This window comes from Siphateles boraxobius, unplaced genomic scaffold (assembly GCF_051911475.1).
Source record: "Siphateles boraxobius isolate OS27281-9 unplaced genomic scaffold, OSU_SipBor_1 66, whole genome shotgun sequence".
NCBI lineage: Eukaryota > Metazoa > Chordata > Actinopteri > Cypriniformes > Leuciscidae > Siphateles > Siphateles boraxobius.
In genome coordinates this window covers 16,617,501-16,636,673 of record NW_027509193.1, presented here as the reverse complement: position 1 = coordinate 16,636,673, position 19,173 = coordinate 16,617,501, and the positions used below count along the sequence as shown (strand labels likewise).

The 19,173-nt window shown below is 37.8% G+C and overlaps 1 protein-coding gene across 8 annotated transcripts in view; it reads right to left on the bottom strand.

Moving 5' to 3' along the window:
• The window catches only part of septin12 (septin 12), a 63,319-nt gene that overhangs the window by 2,232 nt on the left and 41,914 nt on the right, over positions 1 to 19,173 (bottom strand). For 4 of the 8 annotated variants that reach the window (XM_077212548.1, XM_077212553.1, XM_077212552.1 and 1 more), the window contains 8 exons: positions 16,601 to 16,849; positions 9,561 to 9,689; positions 4,018 to 4,099; positions 3,145 to 3,282; positions 2,182 to 2,299; positions 1,208 to 1,303; positions 957 to 1,053; positions 531 to 582 (listed from right to left, as the gene is read on the bottom strand). In XM_077212548.1, the coding sequence (XP_077068663.1) occupies positions 531 to 582; positions 957 to 1,053; positions 1,208 to 1,303; positions 2,182 to 2,299; positions 3,145 to 3,282; positions 4,018 to 4,099; positions 9,561 to 9,689; positions 16,601 to 16,849 (961 nt within the window). Of the gene's footprint in view, positions 1 to 530; positions 583 to 956; positions 1,054 to 1,207; positions 1,304 to 2,181; positions 2,300 to 3,144; positions 3,283 to 4,017; positions 4,100 to 9,560; positions 9,690 to 16,600; positions 16,856 to 19,173 lie in introns of all 8 variants that reach the window. The other 4 variants (XM_077212547.1, XM_077212554.1, XM_077212551.1 and 1 more) reach the window with 1 other exon arrangement.

Below are 19,173 nucleotides of genomic sequence, written 5' to 3'. Positions count from 1 at the left end.
CTAAACAAAAAGGACAGAAAAGAATATAGTCTTGTTTAATAAAGGATGGATTTTGTATGATCCCATGTACGATTGGTTCCAAATTATGATATGATATCATTATATGATTATATAAATGTTTTTTGCTAGATAGGATAGATTAGATATATATGAGATGATGACTAGCTGCAAAACAAAAAATAAAACAATACAAAACAACATTACTTGAGCCAGAAATGTACATGCTGGACCTGAAGTGTTTACACTATTCATGAAGCCTATGAATACCTACAGTTGTTCACCTATAGTTAACCATTAAAGAAATGTTTTATCCTAAACTAGTATGGGATGTCATTAATGTAGCCGTTTGGATCATAATTTAAAAACTAAATTCTAAATTAAAGTTTAGGAAGAGCATGTTCTACATCATCTAATCCCAACAATCAGAATGTAAGGGTATAAATGGCTACTCCCACTTTACCTAAGTCTGTCTATCATATACTAATATCTATTACAATATTTCAATACATGCAATTCAAAAATTGACTTACCTAATAAGAAGATCTCTCAAGTGTGCAAACTCGCAGTGCGCAACATTTTCAACTGAAATAAACAAAATACAAAGGCATGTTCATTAATTCATCCAGGCATTTTGCATCACTGTACTTTCACATACCACTTGATGGCAGTGTTGAATAACCTAAATCACAGGCAATCTCGCCTGGCAAAGCCTGTCAGCCTTCATTGTACAATTAGATTTGACAATTGTTAGAGTTGAAGAGTTGAACTTTATTGTCCATTCTGTTTGTCACAGAGCGGAAATGTATCTTTGATTTACAGTTACCCTGCTGAAAAGACCAAGTAGGTCAACCAATAATCTTTCTGGAAAAGCTTAGTTGGCACCAGCATCCAAAACACAACATATTACTGGTGACCAGCAGTTTATGGAAGACATGATTATTTCTTTAGACTCTCACCTTCAATGATCCCCCACTTTGTTTTTCTTCCCAAAACTTTGTTTCCGTTCACCTGGTGTTCCTTATCTGTTCCCACCACAGCAAAAGGGATGTTTTCCTGAAAGAAACATTCGCGATTTCATCAAACAATTTCATCAAGCACAAAGTATAAAACCACTTAAAGCAATTAAAGGGATACTTTAACCAAAAATATTTTAAATCAAGTTATTTTAATTGGTTGCAATGAAGTCTCAAGAGTAGCGTCATCATACCCTAATCTTATCGTTGAGTATCTGGTCTTCGGTGTCCTCATCATACTCGTTCTGTGGATACACTCTGATCCCATTGGCCTGGAGGTCCTGTCTTATCTGCAGAGAGAGGCTTCCAGTTAGATGGATTTCACTGATTTTTACCACCCGCTGTATTTTACTTGTCTCAATCTCGATCCTCATGCATTCTGGTACTCGGAGGCCAAAGTAAAGTTCACTAGGAAATTCTTTATTTTCCCTCACAGCCAGAATTTCGGGCCCGAGGTGCAAAGCATTAGAGTTTAATGCCTTTGCTGCCGTGTGTTCATGTGGGGGAGGATTTTGGAGTGTGGCTGTTGAACATGGATATGATATCTGCGATTGATATCTTGAGCACAGTGTGACGTCCGCCCCCGCATGGCGCTCTGCTCAGGCTATTGAGCAGTGAGAGACAGCTCTGGATAATGGGCTAAAATGACAGAGTACATCATTAGGAGTGTTGTTTGGTGTATATTGATAGGAGACACACTGCGTGCGGGGGCCGTTCTGGCCCTGCGGTCCGTGCCGTCGGATCTGTCCAAAAGCGTTCTGTGGGGAGAACTGATGGCAAGTGGCCCGGGCTGAAGTAGCTGCTATACATCAGTCAGAGGAGAGACTGTCTCCCGACGGAGACGTCCCAGACACCGCTCGTAACCTTAGCTTGGCCTATTCATTTTTCCAAGCCGGAGCCAAGGGACCTTTGGAGATTCGAATGCAACGTACGGTTCTCTCTCAATCCATTCTGCCCATGTTTTTCAATCCATTTCACTTTTTATCCACACAGCTGAACTGTGAATTCTAACAATTCCAGCATTTACAGCAGCAGGTCATCCATATTCATGACCTCAATTATACGAAGTACTGAATATTTACGTGTGGGCGGGAAATATAGAGGATGATGATCCGATTGTGCCTGCATATGATAAAATGTGCACAGGTGTAGATGACGGACAGCTCACCCTCTGTTTGAACTCTAGCCTCTCCTCCAGAGTAAGCGTGTCTGCTTTGGCGATCACAGGAACGATGCTCACTATCTTCCCCAGTCTCCTCATAAACTCCACATCTATAGGGCGTAACCTGTAGAAGGGCAGGATAGATCATCATTAAAGCCCATGTTTCACTGCTGACACATTTGACCTCATTAACACTCAGTATTACCATTGATTTTGACTCATTCTTTAAATACAGGTGAAAATGGGGTACACACCATACTTTTGATAAGCAAAATGTCAGCAAAATGAAATGGAAATGAATCAATCTAGATCATTTGATGCCAAAATATCATTACATGAAGTAACATGCAATAATATTACATACACCTTCATTCAAAAGTTTGGAATCAGCAAGCTTTTTCTTTGATAAAACAAAGTAAATCTTTTAATCAGCAGGGATGTGTTAAATTGATCAAACTGGCAGTAAAGACATTTATAATATTACTAAACATTTGTTTCTAATAAATGCTGTTCTTTTGAGCTCTCTATTCATCAAAGAATCCTGAGAAGAATGTATCACGGTTTCCACAAAAAGATATTAAGCAGAACAACTATTTTCAATGTTGATAACAATGAAGAAATGTTTCTTGAGTAGCAAATCATCATATTAGAATGATTCTGAAGGATCATGTGAGACTGAAGACTGGTGTAATGATGCTGAAAATACAGCTTTGTCATCACATGAATCAAATCAAATGAATACAGCCTTGGTGAGCAGAGACGTGATAAGATGTATATAACCCTCGTGTTTTGCAGCTAAAAGAAGGATTTTTCATGACATCTAACTGGATTAGTGGGTTAAAATCTAAGACTTTCTTAAGAGATTCCTAAATGAAGCCTTGTCATATGAATGTGACAGAAGCACAACAGCGTTTTAACATGTCTGGCTAGGTGTGAACCACATCATACGTGCAAGAAGTCGACACGCACCAGTGTCCAGTGGCTGGTAGGAAGTACACACAGCAGTGAACGCGGGTGTCAGGGATTCTTCTCTTCCTGTTGACATTCAGCTCCTCCTTCAGGTATTTTTCATACTGTTCATTGACGTACTTTACAATGGGCTCCCAGCTGAGAAAAAAGACACAGGGAAGGGTTAACATTACAATTAACAACACATGCTTATACTTAAAGTTACTTAATTAAAATGAGTCTTAAAATAAATATTCTGAAAAACACTAAGGCATGATTTTAGTGTCAAATAAATAATTACTTTAACAGTAAAACCCCAAATGCTCTTTAATTACTAAGAGAATTTATCTCGCACAGATTTGATCTCACAGTGCTTTAGAGCGCTCTCAGATATTGTGGGGTTCAAAAGCCTGAGACATCTAGTGAAAAAGCTTCTATTTGGCATTTTTACTGAAAATTATATTATTAGCATAACAATTTAATTGAAAAGTTGAATTAACATGAATGTCAGGATGTCTTTGTATTTGGTTTGTGTAAAACTTTATGATCATGTTCTCGAACATGATTTCATAATAATTCAAAGAACACCTTGTGCTTCAATGGAAGCAAGAACATCTGACCTTCTGTAAAAAGGTCACACATGTCAGCCACAAATATACTTTTAAAATGTCTTTTTATTAGTGACCTAGAAATAGTACAGAATCGGGAATGGTTGGTTTAGTGTTTTAACATTTAAATTTTTACAATTATTCATAATTCTAAAACTTTCTGCTTATTTCCAAGTTTAAATTTGAATTAATCCCATATTTTTAATTGTGGCCTCAGACTTTTGGACTCTCCTGTATTTGTATGTAGTATGAATTATATATGGTAAGGTTTAAATGTTGCTCTCACCAATTCTCATTGTTGATTTGGTCTCCAAATCCAGGAGTGTCAATTACCGTAAGCTTCATCTTCACCCCTTTCTCCTCGATGACTAGAAAATTACAAGACAATAAAGTTAGAGAAGAAAAGAATGAAAGGCTAAAATGTCCTGTTGACAGGGATTTACCAGTCTTTTTTCCAGCAACATAAATTTCTTAGGGACTAATCAGTTAAAATCGCATACTGAAGACCCTGAGCTTTTCATTTAATCTCAATCACTGATATAATACTGCAGGAATGCTTACAACAGGAAGTCAGCCTGCAAAAAGTGTCTAATACGCTGTCTGTGCAAGCAGGGACCCCTACTGTATCCCTGGCATTGGTTGATTGGCATTTGTTGTTAACTCATCATGTTAATCTTTCTGGATGAGGCAATCAAGGAAAATATGACGAGATTGTAACGAGGAAAAATTAAACTGTCAGTCAACACTCCAGATTCAACGTGCTATAACTCTATCTGATGATGATAACTTTTTCGTACGCAGTGGGGCATTAGCAAAAGAGAGTGCCAGTTTTTGGATCGGTGGGCCAATGATTGAAAACCCCTCATGATAAGCTAATGGAAACACATATGCTCATCTTGGCGTGACTCAGCAACAAAGCAGGGCTTAGTTCCTCCCATATTCACCCACATGGAGGGAGCAGAGCTGAATGGTGGCATTGAGTGGCCCGCCACTTCATTTTCTGCAATGTGTAGTCTTTGAGAAAAGGGGGGATTGTGTAACACTCGTCTCCCCTGGCGGTCAGTCTGCAGGCAAGCTTTTTTTCACAGGCTGTGAGGGCCACTGGGCCGCTTTGTAGTGTGTGGAGGTGTCAGGCACCCTGAGACTTTGGTACTCTTTGTTTTCCACAGGCCTGCTCTTTGGAAAAACAAAACTGCTGGGGAAGCAAGGGACAGCAAGACATCTGCTAGACGAAATGTCTCAAATCAGAGACTGGATTAATACCAGAAAATACTAGAAAATACCAGAGAAGGTCTATCGTTTCAGCCTTTGCATAAGTTATAAGGTCATATTTACACTGATAATAACGGGAATGATCTGTAATGAAGAAGAAAAATGTTGCTCGGAGACAACAAAAAAAAAAGCACAATTAATCAGAATCTAGACAGAAGGTTCTAGACTTTTTTTCTTGTCTAAAGAAATATTGCTCTGAAGTTGCTCTTTCACAGCTCAGAAGACTTAATGTAGTTATCAATTATGTTTCAACTCAATGTTTTAATAAGAAGAAAATGATAATAATCAAGGATCATGTGACACTGAAGACTGGAGTAATGATGCTGAAAATTCAGCTTTGCCAGCAAAGGAATAAATTAGGCCTATAATTTAAAATATACCACAATATTACTGTTTTTATAGCATTTTTTATCTAATATGCAGCCTCGGTGAGCATAAAGAGACTTTTTTCAAAAATATTTAAAAATCTTACCGACCCCAAACATTTGAACACCTCTGTATATTCAATTCAGTTCACATTTATTTGTATAGCGCCTTTCACAATACATATAATTTCAAAGCAGATTAATAGAAAAAAACGTGTCTACATTACAGTTTAGATTGAACTGTTATCAGAGGTGACTGTGTCAAGTTATGTATTTCAGAAATACAATTCATGTATTAAGCTAACAATGTATTAGTTTAAACAATGTATTAATTCAAGGCAGAAACAATGAGCTTATTAAAGTAATGAATACATAGTTTATATAGTTTAATGTGAAAGAGTTTAATGTTAAGAATGTTCCCCAACCGTAATCGTATAGGTATTAGATAATAATAAATTTTCGCATGAGGACTAATGCAATCGAAAGAGTAAAATACAGTAAATATTTACATCATGTGTCAAGCGCTGCAGCCTAGCCTTTCTGAAGGCTAACATAAAACCCCCCAAAGAGGAACAGGACACTCTCATTCACTGTAATGTTTACGTTGTGCTACGGTGAGAAGTCAGTGAGGGGTGTCTCCTGGACCATGGGGATATCTCAGGAAGTCACAAGCTGAACCGACTTATCGTCAATCTTCTTTTGTTAAGAAACAGCACACCCAGCGTCTCCCATTCTTTTATTCTCATCCACCCACTCTCTCATTCTACAAGTCAAACATTTATAAACTATTGGGCCATAAGTTTGGAGAGGTCTGTGAGAAATGAGGTTTGGCTATGGTAGGACAGAGATACAACAGATGCTGCTACTGCAACTGGATAGAAACCTCCTTCCACTTGCAATGACACTGCAACGCAAAAAAAACACACTTTTTCTTGATCTTAAACAGAATACTTCCAAAAGCTCCTAAGACTTTCCACAACAAAATATAACAGGCTGAGACAGCAACTGTGAAGATTGTGAGGCACAGAATTACAGGAAAATTACAGTTTCAGATCTAAAAACAGATTTCAACATTTTGACCTTTGGCTAACTGAAGTGAAAGCTGTGAAGAAGCTAAGCTACTGCGAGAGTGTGAAACTGAATAACATTTACATATCTAAAACCTGTCAAGAGGAAGTCAGAAACGGAAGAGAGATCAACAAGCAGATCTAGATCTAAAGCTTTACCTGAAAACAAAATCAGATGACTAATTTCAAAACCAGTAGGCAGCAAACTAAAGGAAGTAGGACAGAGGTTTAGCGTAGCTGCTACGAAATCTGCACATGGATGTATAGCAACAATTAACTCCATTGCTACGCCCTGGCATGGCACTAACTCTCTGTAGGGTTTTGTAATTGGATTTGTCTGTGCACATATCCAGACTGGGGGTAAAGTTCAGCGGTCTTCATACATTTCTGCTGTCACGTAGGAACCATGGCAATTAACATAGCAGGCTACGCTAATGACCCAGCCCAGCAAAGGCCTTTACACAGCAATTGACTGACACTTAAAACTACAAGAGGAGGCACGTTTCTCTGGCATCTCGCAACATCCTGTGACAGAATCATTAGATTATGTTCTCTCTATATCTGATATGCTAAATTGTGGGTCATTCAATTATAGGGCAGATATGCAGTTAAACTACATAACATGGGTAACTCCAAAAACTTTTGACCCAGATGAAAATGCCAGGGGTAATTAGATTGCGCAATAGCATATACATTTTATTAGTTAGTCTCATCCTTGCAGTGCAACAGGCCTTTGCAATCCATCCAAAGAGAGTACATTTACTTTACTTGTCCTGCCGGGCTGTTTCTGATTACAAGACACAGAGGACCACTATCAAATTTTGTGTTTGTTAGACCCCTGTCAGCCGGTCTACAGTGAGACATGAAGATGGATTGCTGGGTGCGACTACACTAACTACTGAGGCCCCCACCCCCGACACACACACTCACTCTCACACTCAAACAATACTATAATTTAAATGACTAGTGAAGTAGGCTACGCCATCTGCCTTTCACACCTCTTTCCATCGATGCATGGTGGCGCCTCCAGAAGAAAAATGGAGATTCATTGCTTTCTCATTGCATATGCGGGATGTTTGAAGGTACGTGCGTTTCTGCATGATCTACAGCTCAGCTCCCTCTGCTCAGTACGAAAAGGAGTAGCAGGATGTTTGTATAGCTACTAACATGAGTTTTTTTTATTTATCTTATCGCTAACATTGTATATTTGATTGTGCATGTTAATTTCCCCCTAATTTAACATTTAGATTACCTCTGGCACCATCTAAAGCCTTTTTTATGCGTACTGTGCACGTGGCGTAAATTTAGACATCAGCAATGTGTACTGGAGATAAATGGCATCTAATTATGACAGTTTGATAAAAAACAACAACAATAAAATGTTTAAAAATGAAATATACATAAATGAATCATTCACAATAAGATAACATATTTAGAAAATAGTTTGGGTGAATTTCCATTTCATGCCGACTTAAAAGTGTTAAATGTAATCTTTAGATAATCTTAAAATAAAAATCCATTTTCATACTGTACTTTCTAATTTTGTGACGCCTAAAATCACTTTTTAAAGTTAAAATGTAAAGCAATTAATTTAAAATGTAAGTGTTTTTTTATGTTGACCAAAAAGTGTTGAACATTTATCTTCTTATTGATACCAGATAGTGGCAAAATGCATCGTTTATTGACAATTTATTGATATATTTGAGATGTTTTGCTTTCAGGAAGAAATCAACCATAGTTTCCCTCAGTAAAAATCGAAATAATATTTGCTTCATTGCCAAAACAAGCCTAAATGAAGCTTAACTCTACACATCTATACAAAAACACACCTGCCTGTTTTGAGACAACAACCCAAGCTTCTATTGATTTTTACTCTGGAGGTAGTATGCGATACAGAGATGGTACATTGCTCAATCAACCAATTCATTAACTCAGCTGAGCTTGCTTCACTGAAGTCAGACACTGTGTATAAGTGGTGGCTTCCATTAGAGCAGGAGTCATCTCCTGACCCATGCGATAAAATATGGCCCTGTGTGTGCTCTTCCTCTATCATTCTCTGTGAAAGAGAGCTCATGATGACAACTGTGGCCCGATCTCAACAGTTGAAGTGTGATTGATCTCTCCTAATCCGTCCCCCTTGCAGGCTTTTTAATTTCTCTTTCCTTTCAGAGCACATGTTCCGATCACTCTGGCTCTTCTCCAAGTCAACCCTACAAAACACTGAGCTCTGCCTCCAGCTCACCCTGTCTAAATGTCACTCTTCTTCCATCCTTTCAGAAATCACTCCGGCCAACACACTCTGTCATGCCGGGTTCAGACTACTCAATATTTTTGTCTGTTACGATAGTCACTGTCAGATTATGCGATTTTGACTTCTAAATTCTTGTTGTATAGTGGTCAAGAAACATGTCAGACTACATGTTTGCTTGCTGACCAATCATCACATGCTGTCTTTAACAACATGTGTGATGTCATCAAGATGGCGGAACTAGGCACTGTCTTCCGGAAATAAGAGCGTAAACAAACTCTCGAAGCGGAATGTTATTTAGCTTAATGCTAATTCCAGTACTCCGTATGCCTACTATCATTTGCCAGTATTTTTTTTCTCACTCTGTTGTGGTAGTCACTCGAGGGAACGTCATAAAGGCAGAAGTATTGTTGCCATAGCTCCACGAACCTTTCCTCCATTGAATAATTCCACCAAACAGCACCAATACCATCGTCTCTCTTTCGTTTTGCCAAATTTGAAAGCTGTGTACAGAAGAGCTTCTGTAATCCTATTGGTCAACTTCGCAGATGGGAGGGTCTATGTTATTTGAACGCAACTGATGTTGTAGTTACGACTTGCCAACACCCAAAAATTCCTAGGAGGACTTGAATGCACCATAAAATAAAATCACCTATTAACAAAATGTCCTGTTGCGGCTGTTCAGGTCAAAAGCACAATTTTGAAAGACCATCAATGTTCAAAGATGTTTATTGGGTCCAAATGGTGTAGTTACGATATTAGCAGGAGGGGCTGACAGGGCTATGTGAGCCAGCTAATCCTTGACCCCGTGGGTGTGACAGGTGTGTGATGGGCTATCTGTAAAGAAAGATGTGTGTTGTGAGTATTCAATACTCACTGTGGCTGACTGATTGCAGTTGGACAGTTTTCGAGATCTTCTCCTCATAATTAGGAGTGCAGGACTTCCTGCTGACCTTGGACTTGAAGAGTGTGTTTACAAGCGTCGACTTCCCCAGACCGCTCTGACCTGTCAATGAGAAAAAAAATAGATTTAATGACTTTTGTTTGTAAACTGCAGTAAAGTACAATTAACTGCATAAGTAGCAGACCCTGCGAACATTTATTTGCAGGACAACCTTTGCTTAGCATTAGCAGGTGGGATAAAACTTTATTACTGCACACAGATAAGATGGCACACATAAAATTGAGGTCATAAAATATCACATGACCAGACAGCGCAGGCCTCCAGGGTTTACATAAGCCCTTGATACTGCAAATCATCAGTGATGTAAAAAGACCAGGTCAAGCCACGGCAAAGTGCTTTAGTGTCTTATCTGGTGGGTGTCCAAACACACTGACAACATCACGCCGTTGGGAGCTTTGGGAAGCTTTTCCACTTAATGACTCTTTCACACTAGTCCTCACGGAGATCAGATCAGAGGGAGGAAGCTATTACCAGAGAGTGAGCCTTATCAAGGCCATCTCAATTCACTCAAATAAGGGTAAATCTATGGGGCCACCTTCATTGCCTCAAAGGACATGTGCTGTGTTAATGTGAGCTGCTTTGTATTGAGTGCTGATGATGAGCAGTGTGTGTGTGTGTTCTGTCTCGCTCAGAGGGCCCCTCAGGCCCACCAGTCAGCTTCCCTTTCGCAGGGCAGGGGTGGAGAATGTGCTAAACGCTCTCGCGGCTCCGTTTGCACCTGTTGAGAGGCCTGGCCGCCTCGGGAAGCTGTCAATGGATGAAACGATTTGACAGAGATAGACGACAGAGCCGGGAAGATCTGGCCCCTTCATCATTGCCCACCTCAACAGAGGCTTTGATGGATTTACGCCATGGCCTCTTACCATGGGAGGCAGTTGACATCAAATTTATGAGGAACTGACAACCCACGTTGTGTGTCCTCCTGGGCCTCTTTGATTTAACAGTTCAGACCGTGGCTGAGCAAAGAAAGGCTTCCTGAAGCTTTCAGTGTAGTCACACATACTGTACCTGCCCAACAGGGATGGGAATCAGAAGGTTTAATTACCTTAAATTTTGTTCTTTAACGATAGCATTAACAATTCTTTTTGTATATTGGATGAAATATTAAGACATATTTGGAAAAAAAAATGCAATTCCATTGCTAGATGGTGAGATTTTTGTATTAATATAATAAATAAATGCAAAACAATTATTCCATTGCAAAAGATTGACTCTCAATCTTTCTAAAGTCTGCATAAATGGAATCCAATAATACTCAGACAAAACCAAACGTGTATCTTTACTTACACTTTAAGAAAAAACGGATAGTGTATTTTTTTTGTGTTGTTTTTACGGATATTTCCTTCAACCCTCAAACACAATAATTTGAAATACAGGTAAAATACCTGTGAAAAATAAATACGGAAAATTTCTTCATATTAACATAATACATTGCACCATATTTTTACAGACTTTTCTGTGTATACATTGTCATATGATCAAACCAGTAAGTAACTACGCTGATTGATACTAGACAGAACCAATTCATATGAGTCATATGAATCATTCATTCATGATTCAGACTACACCTGTGGTGCTATACGTTTTTATTCGTAAAAAATAACCACCTTATAAAACGTGTCATTCTGCAAATCAATCAGCACTGGTCAAGCTTTATGTTTTGTATTGCATATCAAGAAGTGGTGTTATGGCGAATAGTAGTACACAAAACAACACTACTTATGGTGCGGTGACATTAGCGATATTTCAGCAAAATTTCACAGATAAAAAGGTCCAGTCAATAGCGTAGTGATGTATAAAGCAGTGCTCACATAGAAGTCACTTTTAAACCAAGTGGCTTTCTCTTGGTAAGCTTGGTTAAATTTGTTTGACCAACTTGAACATGAGTTAAATCTGCGTTGGTCATTTTTTTCCCCCACACACGAAATTCCCGTACTTGCGGATTCCAATTGAAATGACCGAATATGACTGGAAATTTTGCCAAGCAATGGTAAATGTGAATGTACCTTTAGACTGCATGGTGGTACATCCGCATCTGCAAATTAATGCACAAGCTAGGACTGTAACCCTTAACCAAACAAAACATCATTTGCTTCAGGTATTTGCAGAAAATGGAATCGGTACAAGTATTGATGATCTTATAAAGGACCCTGTGCCGAGATAATGTGAAAACAATAAAGGCTAGACCCAGTCAGGAGCTTGTCTGAGTCATGCATTGACACATTCACCCAGAAATGCTGAGTTGTAAGAACTTGTCATTTACCACAACCACAAGAAACTTCAACAAATGCAAGTAGTAATTTTACCAGTGTCATGTATTTAACTCTGATTGATTTCTCAAAAGCAATTTAAATGTTTAAAAACCTCTGTTTACAGTTTACAAAGCTTTTCTTTTGAACACAATATCTACAAAGCCCCATCGACTTGAGGGCGACAACAAAGCTGAATGTATTGACTGCATCGAAAATGTCAGAATATGCTAAACTCGTACTTGGGAGCAGACTGCTACCTGACTTATGGGAAACTGGGAGACTCGCAGTAGTTTAAGCCCAGAGGCTACTAAAAGGTCCTGACCTATACAACTGAGGACAAACTACACAGACTCCAAGTGCTACCATATGTGTGTGCGACTCTCGGATAAGAGCACCCCAGGGCAGGAAAATGTGGACAGATGAGCGTAGCGGACCAAACTAATCCTGTAGAGTTTCCTCCGTCCCTGCAATTTCATCCTGTTGTGTATATCTTGCTTTCGCACAATTCCTCCTCTTCCTGTATTTTGTCAAGTTTGCATTCGCTGTCATGTCATGTAGCTAAATACATGCTAGTGTTCCCAAACACACCCTTGTCAGAACCCCTGCCCTTGTAATTTGCAGTGTATTGCCAAGGCAACGGCAAAATACACAAACCATTAAACTGATTCAAATACAAACATTCCCTGTTCAAAATAAAAGTCTTTTGCACTAAATAAAAGGTCAATGATTTGTCAATAGTTGTACACAGTGTCGAAAGGGAGTCAAACAGCTCTTTCTTCTTCCCTCTTTTACTGCCACTGTTTCCACACCTGTCTCTACTAGGAAAGGGAGGGAGAGGTTCACCTTTGATGTATGTCCAGAGTAGCAGGAATGGAGAGCACCACCATACTTACTACAATACCAATGCTGTAAGAACCACAGTTCACTGAGGCAAGGAGGAAACTCACGCAGCCCACAAGCCAGCATTTGGAGAAGTGAGCACTGAACCAGAGCAGTTTTTGCTCTGTAGAATTCATCGCAAAACTGATATGCTTTAACAAGCCTTTGATCTGCTCCCTACTGAACAGGTTTCATGCTGAAAAGCATCCAAGTGGCCAATATGTGAACAGGTGAAGACTGCTATTGTCATATCTCCTCCTTATATCATTCCCACACACTTTGAGAGAATATATATCATCACATTTAAAGCTTAAATGTATTTATGGAGTGTTTCAATTGGTTTCTTCAAATTTTAACCTTTTTCAACCTTTTCTTTTTGTTAAACATTAAAACTGATATTTTGTATAGATTAATTGTTTGATTTGTTCCAGACTCACATTCAGTGTTAAAATATGAAATTAGTTTAACTGATAATTAAAGAAAATGTGAAGTAAACATAAGCCAGTGCAATATTTGTGTGAATGTATTCTTATTGTACATAATTTCCAATAGAGCTTTAATTTAAAAAAAAAATATACAAAAGTGTGAAACAATTATTTGAGAGTATGTTTTTAGGATACATAAAAAAGGGAAAACAAAAATGAAAACAATAAGCCCTTTTTTCAAAAGTAAAAAATTTAATTTCCGCTGCTGTCATTTTGTCCGAATGCTATAAATACAAAAAAAAATTTATATAAAGGGGTAGGTCAACGCTGACACAATGTGCTTTTAAGAAAACTTGGCTGTCTATGCAGTAGAAAGACTTTTTTTTTTTTTTATCTGTGCTGACTGACTAGGGAATAGGAAAATTACTGTAGTTTCTGTAGTCTGTAGTTTTATCCAAAGCCCTGAAGCTGTCAGAAGTCAGATGTACCAGTAAATGCTGGAAATGAGACTGTTGTATGAATTTTCATTACTTACAGAAAAAAAGAAGACCAATTCTTCTGGGATGGGGCTACCAGAGTGTCCGAAAAATGACAGATGGAAACAGGGCTCCAGGATGGTTTTGGTAAAACAGTTTGTAACGCTAGTGGCGACTCCAGTGGTGCAAAAACGACACATTTCATCTTTAATTTGTTTTGCTGACACCGTTGTGGAACAGCAGCTGATACTGTGTTTCTCCATGAGACTTGCAGCCTTTGAAAGATTTGGCAAAATGTCCTTTCTATTAACACTATGGAAGAACCACCGAGGGGAATGAAAGCACAAGCAAGGGAGTGTAGAAATCCTGGCAGCTTGGTTGAAAAAAATAGGGAGAGAAAAAAAGTGGAAAAGAAGAATGGTTCTCACTGGAGAGCTGGATGGCCTTGAATTTGTGATGCTGGGGCCATCATAAATCCCCTTGGCTGGCCCAGTTGGGGAACACACTGAGCCACATTTGGTTCCAGCCTGGACCTGCCTCCCAGCCCACAGACAACACAACAATAGCCCTTGCCATTTAATTAGGTAAGGCCCACATTCAGCCAACACCCCCTCCTGGTCCTCCTCCTTCCTGCATGCTTACCCACACTCTCTCTAGAAACACAGGGGGATTTGGGAGGCTCTAGCACTCTGATTGGTTAGGCTTGAATAAAGGTGGCCAGTTTGAATCAGGCAGATGTCCAGTAACTGCCCAAGACAGTTAATACCAGCAAGCTCTGATGGGTCGGCAGAGTACAGCCTTAGTAGGTAACCTGGCATTAAATATGTGACTATTCAGAAGCAGTTCAGAGGGCCCTTACTGGACAAAACCAGTGTATTCTCGTGAATTTTATTCAAAGATTTTTATTTTGGTTCTTTGTTTGTAACTATATCAAATATTCACAATAAATAAGATATAGATGTTTTAATAGCTTCTCTGATTTGAAGATTTGTAGTAAAATTTATGGTAAGTTTGATTTATTTCTCGGAATTGAACTGAACTCTCTGATTCACCTTAAAAAAAATCAGAAGGATAAAGAATGAATAATTTGTTATATTATATTTGAGAAAAATAATACATACACTACCATTCAAAAGATTGGGGTCAGCAAGTTGTTGTTTTTTGGTTTGTGCAAGATGCATTGTGTGAAAAAGTGCATTTATGCTCACCAAGGCTGCATTTATTTGATCAAAATACAGTAAAATCAGAAATATTATTATAATTTAAAATAACTATTTTCTATTTTAATATATTTTAAAATGTATAGTGATAGCAAAGCTGAATATCCAGCATCATTACTCCAGTCTTCAGTGTCACATGATCCTTCAGAAATCATTCTTAATATGATGATTTGCTACTCAAGAAACATTTAGAAGTACAAAAGAAAATATTTTTGTAATAGAAATCTTTGTACAATGTATGTCACTTTTGATCAGTTTAATACATTACTGCAAAATAAAAGTTAAATAAATAAATAAATAAATAAATAGACTGACTTAAAACATTTGAACAGAAGTGTATGCATACTTAGTGTTGTTATTTTGACACTGATAAATAAAATAACACGATCTTTTAAAATGATGGTTTGTCTTTTTTGGAAAAAAAAAACTTTCATTGCAGAGCAAATACACAAATATTGAACTGTATATTGAATAGTGTGAAAGGCTGAAAGATATTTCCATATAATTTTGACCATATCACCTACAACCTATTTAAAACATGTATAATGTTTGTTTTTAATAAAATAAGCCACCCTTAATAAATAAACATATTTAACAACTGCATAATAAATTTTGTGCCAAATGTCTATATGCTATACACTATGCACTTATACTATGCTCTATGCACTCAACCATCCGTAAGGTTTAAAAGGTTATTTTGTCATGATATAATGTATGATATAATAAGTGTACCATCCAGATATTTAAAGTGCACTTTTTCTTCTTGGAATTTTCAGTGTGAAGAACACACTACTTTAATTCATCCTTGATAGTAGCTTGTCTTTTGAAACACACGTTAATAATGTCACTCTGTCCACATATTTCCAATTACGGAACATCCGTCGTCTTTCGTCCATTCCTTACACCCAATACCACAGCCATTCTTGTACATGCTCTAGTTCCTTCAAACACTGACTTCTGTAACTCTCTCCTATTTGGGCTACCTCTCAAACTTCTCCATAAACTTCAGTTGGTCCAGGATTCAGCATAATTACTAGAAACCTGGAGAGCACATCTCTCCTGTTCTTTATCAATTACACTGGTTTCCTGTTAAAAACCACATAGAGTACAAGATTCAGCTTTTCACTTTTAAACCTCTGCACAATCTTGCATCCTCATATCTCTCTTGACTTAATAAAAATACTTAATGGAACTTAATAATAAAAAAATGCATTATGATTATTATCACTCACACTATTCATACTACAAATGTGTGAAAATGAATAGTGCATAAGTATGCAAATTTGTGATGCACCTATAGTCTCTGAAAAGAGCAGAGGTTTTAACCTTTCCCCTAACAGCTAATGACACCATTTCCCAGTTAACGGTCTTCCTGCCCACGTCAGCCCCTCTAAACCATACTCTGCGATTTTATACAGAACTTTTTACCTTATTTGAACACCCCTGTTTCAACAAAGCTCATTAGGCAAAAACAACCCGAGTTGAAGTTCACACTTTGAGCAAAGAAAAAAAGAGAGGTGTGAAATTATTTAGGCCCAGCCGTTATGCATGCCGTTGGAAATTGAAAATTTCAATGTATGGTTAAGACATCAGCTCTGAAGGGTTTGTATTGTTTTAAGGGCCTGATATTCTTCTGGTTAAATACAAACTGAACATATCCTGATTTTTTTTCCAACTAAATCAGACCAATGTTCCACTTACCGACCACCATGATATTAAATTCAAAGCCAGCCTTCATGGTTTTGCGTCTCATCTGGTCCAAGACTGCCTCAATGCCGACATATCCGAATAGATCTCTGCCCTTGATAATGCCTTGTGTGTCAGATTCAGTGAGGCATGGCAGAGGATGTTCTATCTCTACCACTCTCTCCTCCACCTTCCTCTCCTCCATGACCTCTTTCTCCTCCTCCATCCGGACAGGTGGCTCCAGATCCAGGCCCTGCTCCTGTCCTGTTTCTGCCGAGAGAGAGAGAGAGAGAGAGAGAGAGAGAGAGAGAGAGAGAGAGAGAGAGAGAGAGAGAAATGTGTAAATACCATTTTTTTACCATACCATACCATACCATACTTCAACTTTCTTCACTTATATTATATTATTATATTTTATAATATTATAATTATAATATTTATAATTTCCATTTAAGTTGTTGTAATATTTATATTTTATTTAATTTCAGCTTTATTTCAATTAACGGAAATTATTTTTTAACATTTTTAGGTATTAGTTTATTTTATTCAAATTTATTTTATTTATTTTTTTGGGGCCAAAGTGTTGGCAGGAAATTAGAAATCTGAACCATTTTGGAAGCAGAAAAAACCCTGGACCAGGTTAGGTTATTTTCCTTTTATGCACACATTTACCCAGCGCACACGTTTCCTGACATTATGTGCCTGATATCACCGCTGCAATTCATTTGAGGAAAAGATGTTCATTTTTTGCCAGGTTTGTTTATGAGCCAGAGAGCTTTGCGCTGTGAGCATGCAGGTGGAAATTAATGCAGATTATGACTGACAGGAGGCAAATGTAGGTGAGGCACAGGTCGATTCAGACGGGGATTTGAAATAAGGCTGCGGCTATTTGCACTAAGTGCAAATAGCAATAGATGCTATTCACACTAAGTGCTAAAAGCAATAGATGATATTCACTCTGCTCAGCGATAGCTGCTAAGTTTAAATAGCAATAGATTCTACTTACATTAAGTGCAAGTAGCAGCATTTCTTAAAAATCTGCTATTTACACTGTAAAAATACTATTTTCTTTGCAATAAGTGTAAATAGTAGTTAGAGGATATTTATACTTATAAATAGTGGAAGATACTATTTGGACCTCAGTGTTGTTGTAGCCTACATTCAATGGTATGTAATAATAACACATGTAAATGGTTATATTTATTAAGATTATTAAATAGATGGGGCTTATTGGGGCAATAAAGCCCTCCCTAAACCTACCCCTAACCCTAACTGATAAACACACGTTAGACACTTTATTTCCACTTTTCGAATATTTGTATTTGTAAATTTTCTTAATTTTTATTGAAAATAAATGCCTTTCCGATCTGATAAGAGATGGGAAAAGGGAGTAGAGCGAATTCGGCAAAAGCCTTACCCTTAGACTACTGCTGCTATAAACATTCAAGTGTCTTCCGTAATTTTGTCTGGCCCAACCAGACGTCAGAAGGCGGAGTTAGTGTAAATACCATTTGCCTACAAGACGGGCTATTTGCACTTATTGTAAATAGACACTCTGTTGAAATAATGAGGATGAATAATTGAGAATTCTGGGCTGAAATGAGGCCTTACATTCATTTGTTAACGTTTAATATATGGGTCAAGAAGGGGTTGATTTTATCTTAAGGTTTACTAAAGATTCACAAAATGGTAATGAATATGGAAAGTACCCTCAATGTGCATTGAACTTTATGCAGCATAGTGTCAGCACCGGAAAAAAAAAAACAGAACAGAAATGGCTTTGCTGCCTGCGCATCACTTTGTTTAGCTCAATTGAGTTCACTTGTGAGAGCGGCCAACACAGAGACAGCAGTTCCCACAGCACTAGTTACACCTCGGACGGAGGATGCTCCATCTGACTGGTGGATAGTGTTACAGGACTAATGTTTGTCTTATCCCTGTATACTGTTGTTTCTACTATTGCCATCTTGAGACAGCTCCGCTTTATAATAGGATTAGAAACAATCCCCCCTGATAACCTCTGAAGTTGTCTTGTTGGAGAAGACAGTCACATTGTTCAAAACAAATTCAAAATCACATTACCTTCACAAGTACACAACACAACTGCTCAGCGATGAACAAAATCCAGGATTTAAGAATCAGCTCGCTCTCATTAGAATTGAATGTGACATTTGTACATTTGATTTAAAAAAATAAATAAAAAAGATTTGAAAACATTATACATTGATTTATCTGGTTTTAATTTCATATTTAATTCATCCTTAAATTTAAAATTCTGGGGAACAAATGTAAATGGCAACAAAACTTGGACACCTTGAACTTGGAAAACAGCACAACAATATTGCGCTAAAGCTTTTGGGAATGAAGAGTATTACATGTAATCTTATGACAAGCTGAATAATATAAAAACTGACCATCTCAAATATGAGAAGACGAGTTGTATTACCTTGCAAAGACCTTGTGTTGTTTAATCTTATGACGAGCTGAATAATATAAGAACTGACCATCTCAAATATGAGAAGACAAGTTGTATTACCTTGCAAAGACCAGAGCTGCTTTCACACCCATATACACATTGTGCACGTGTA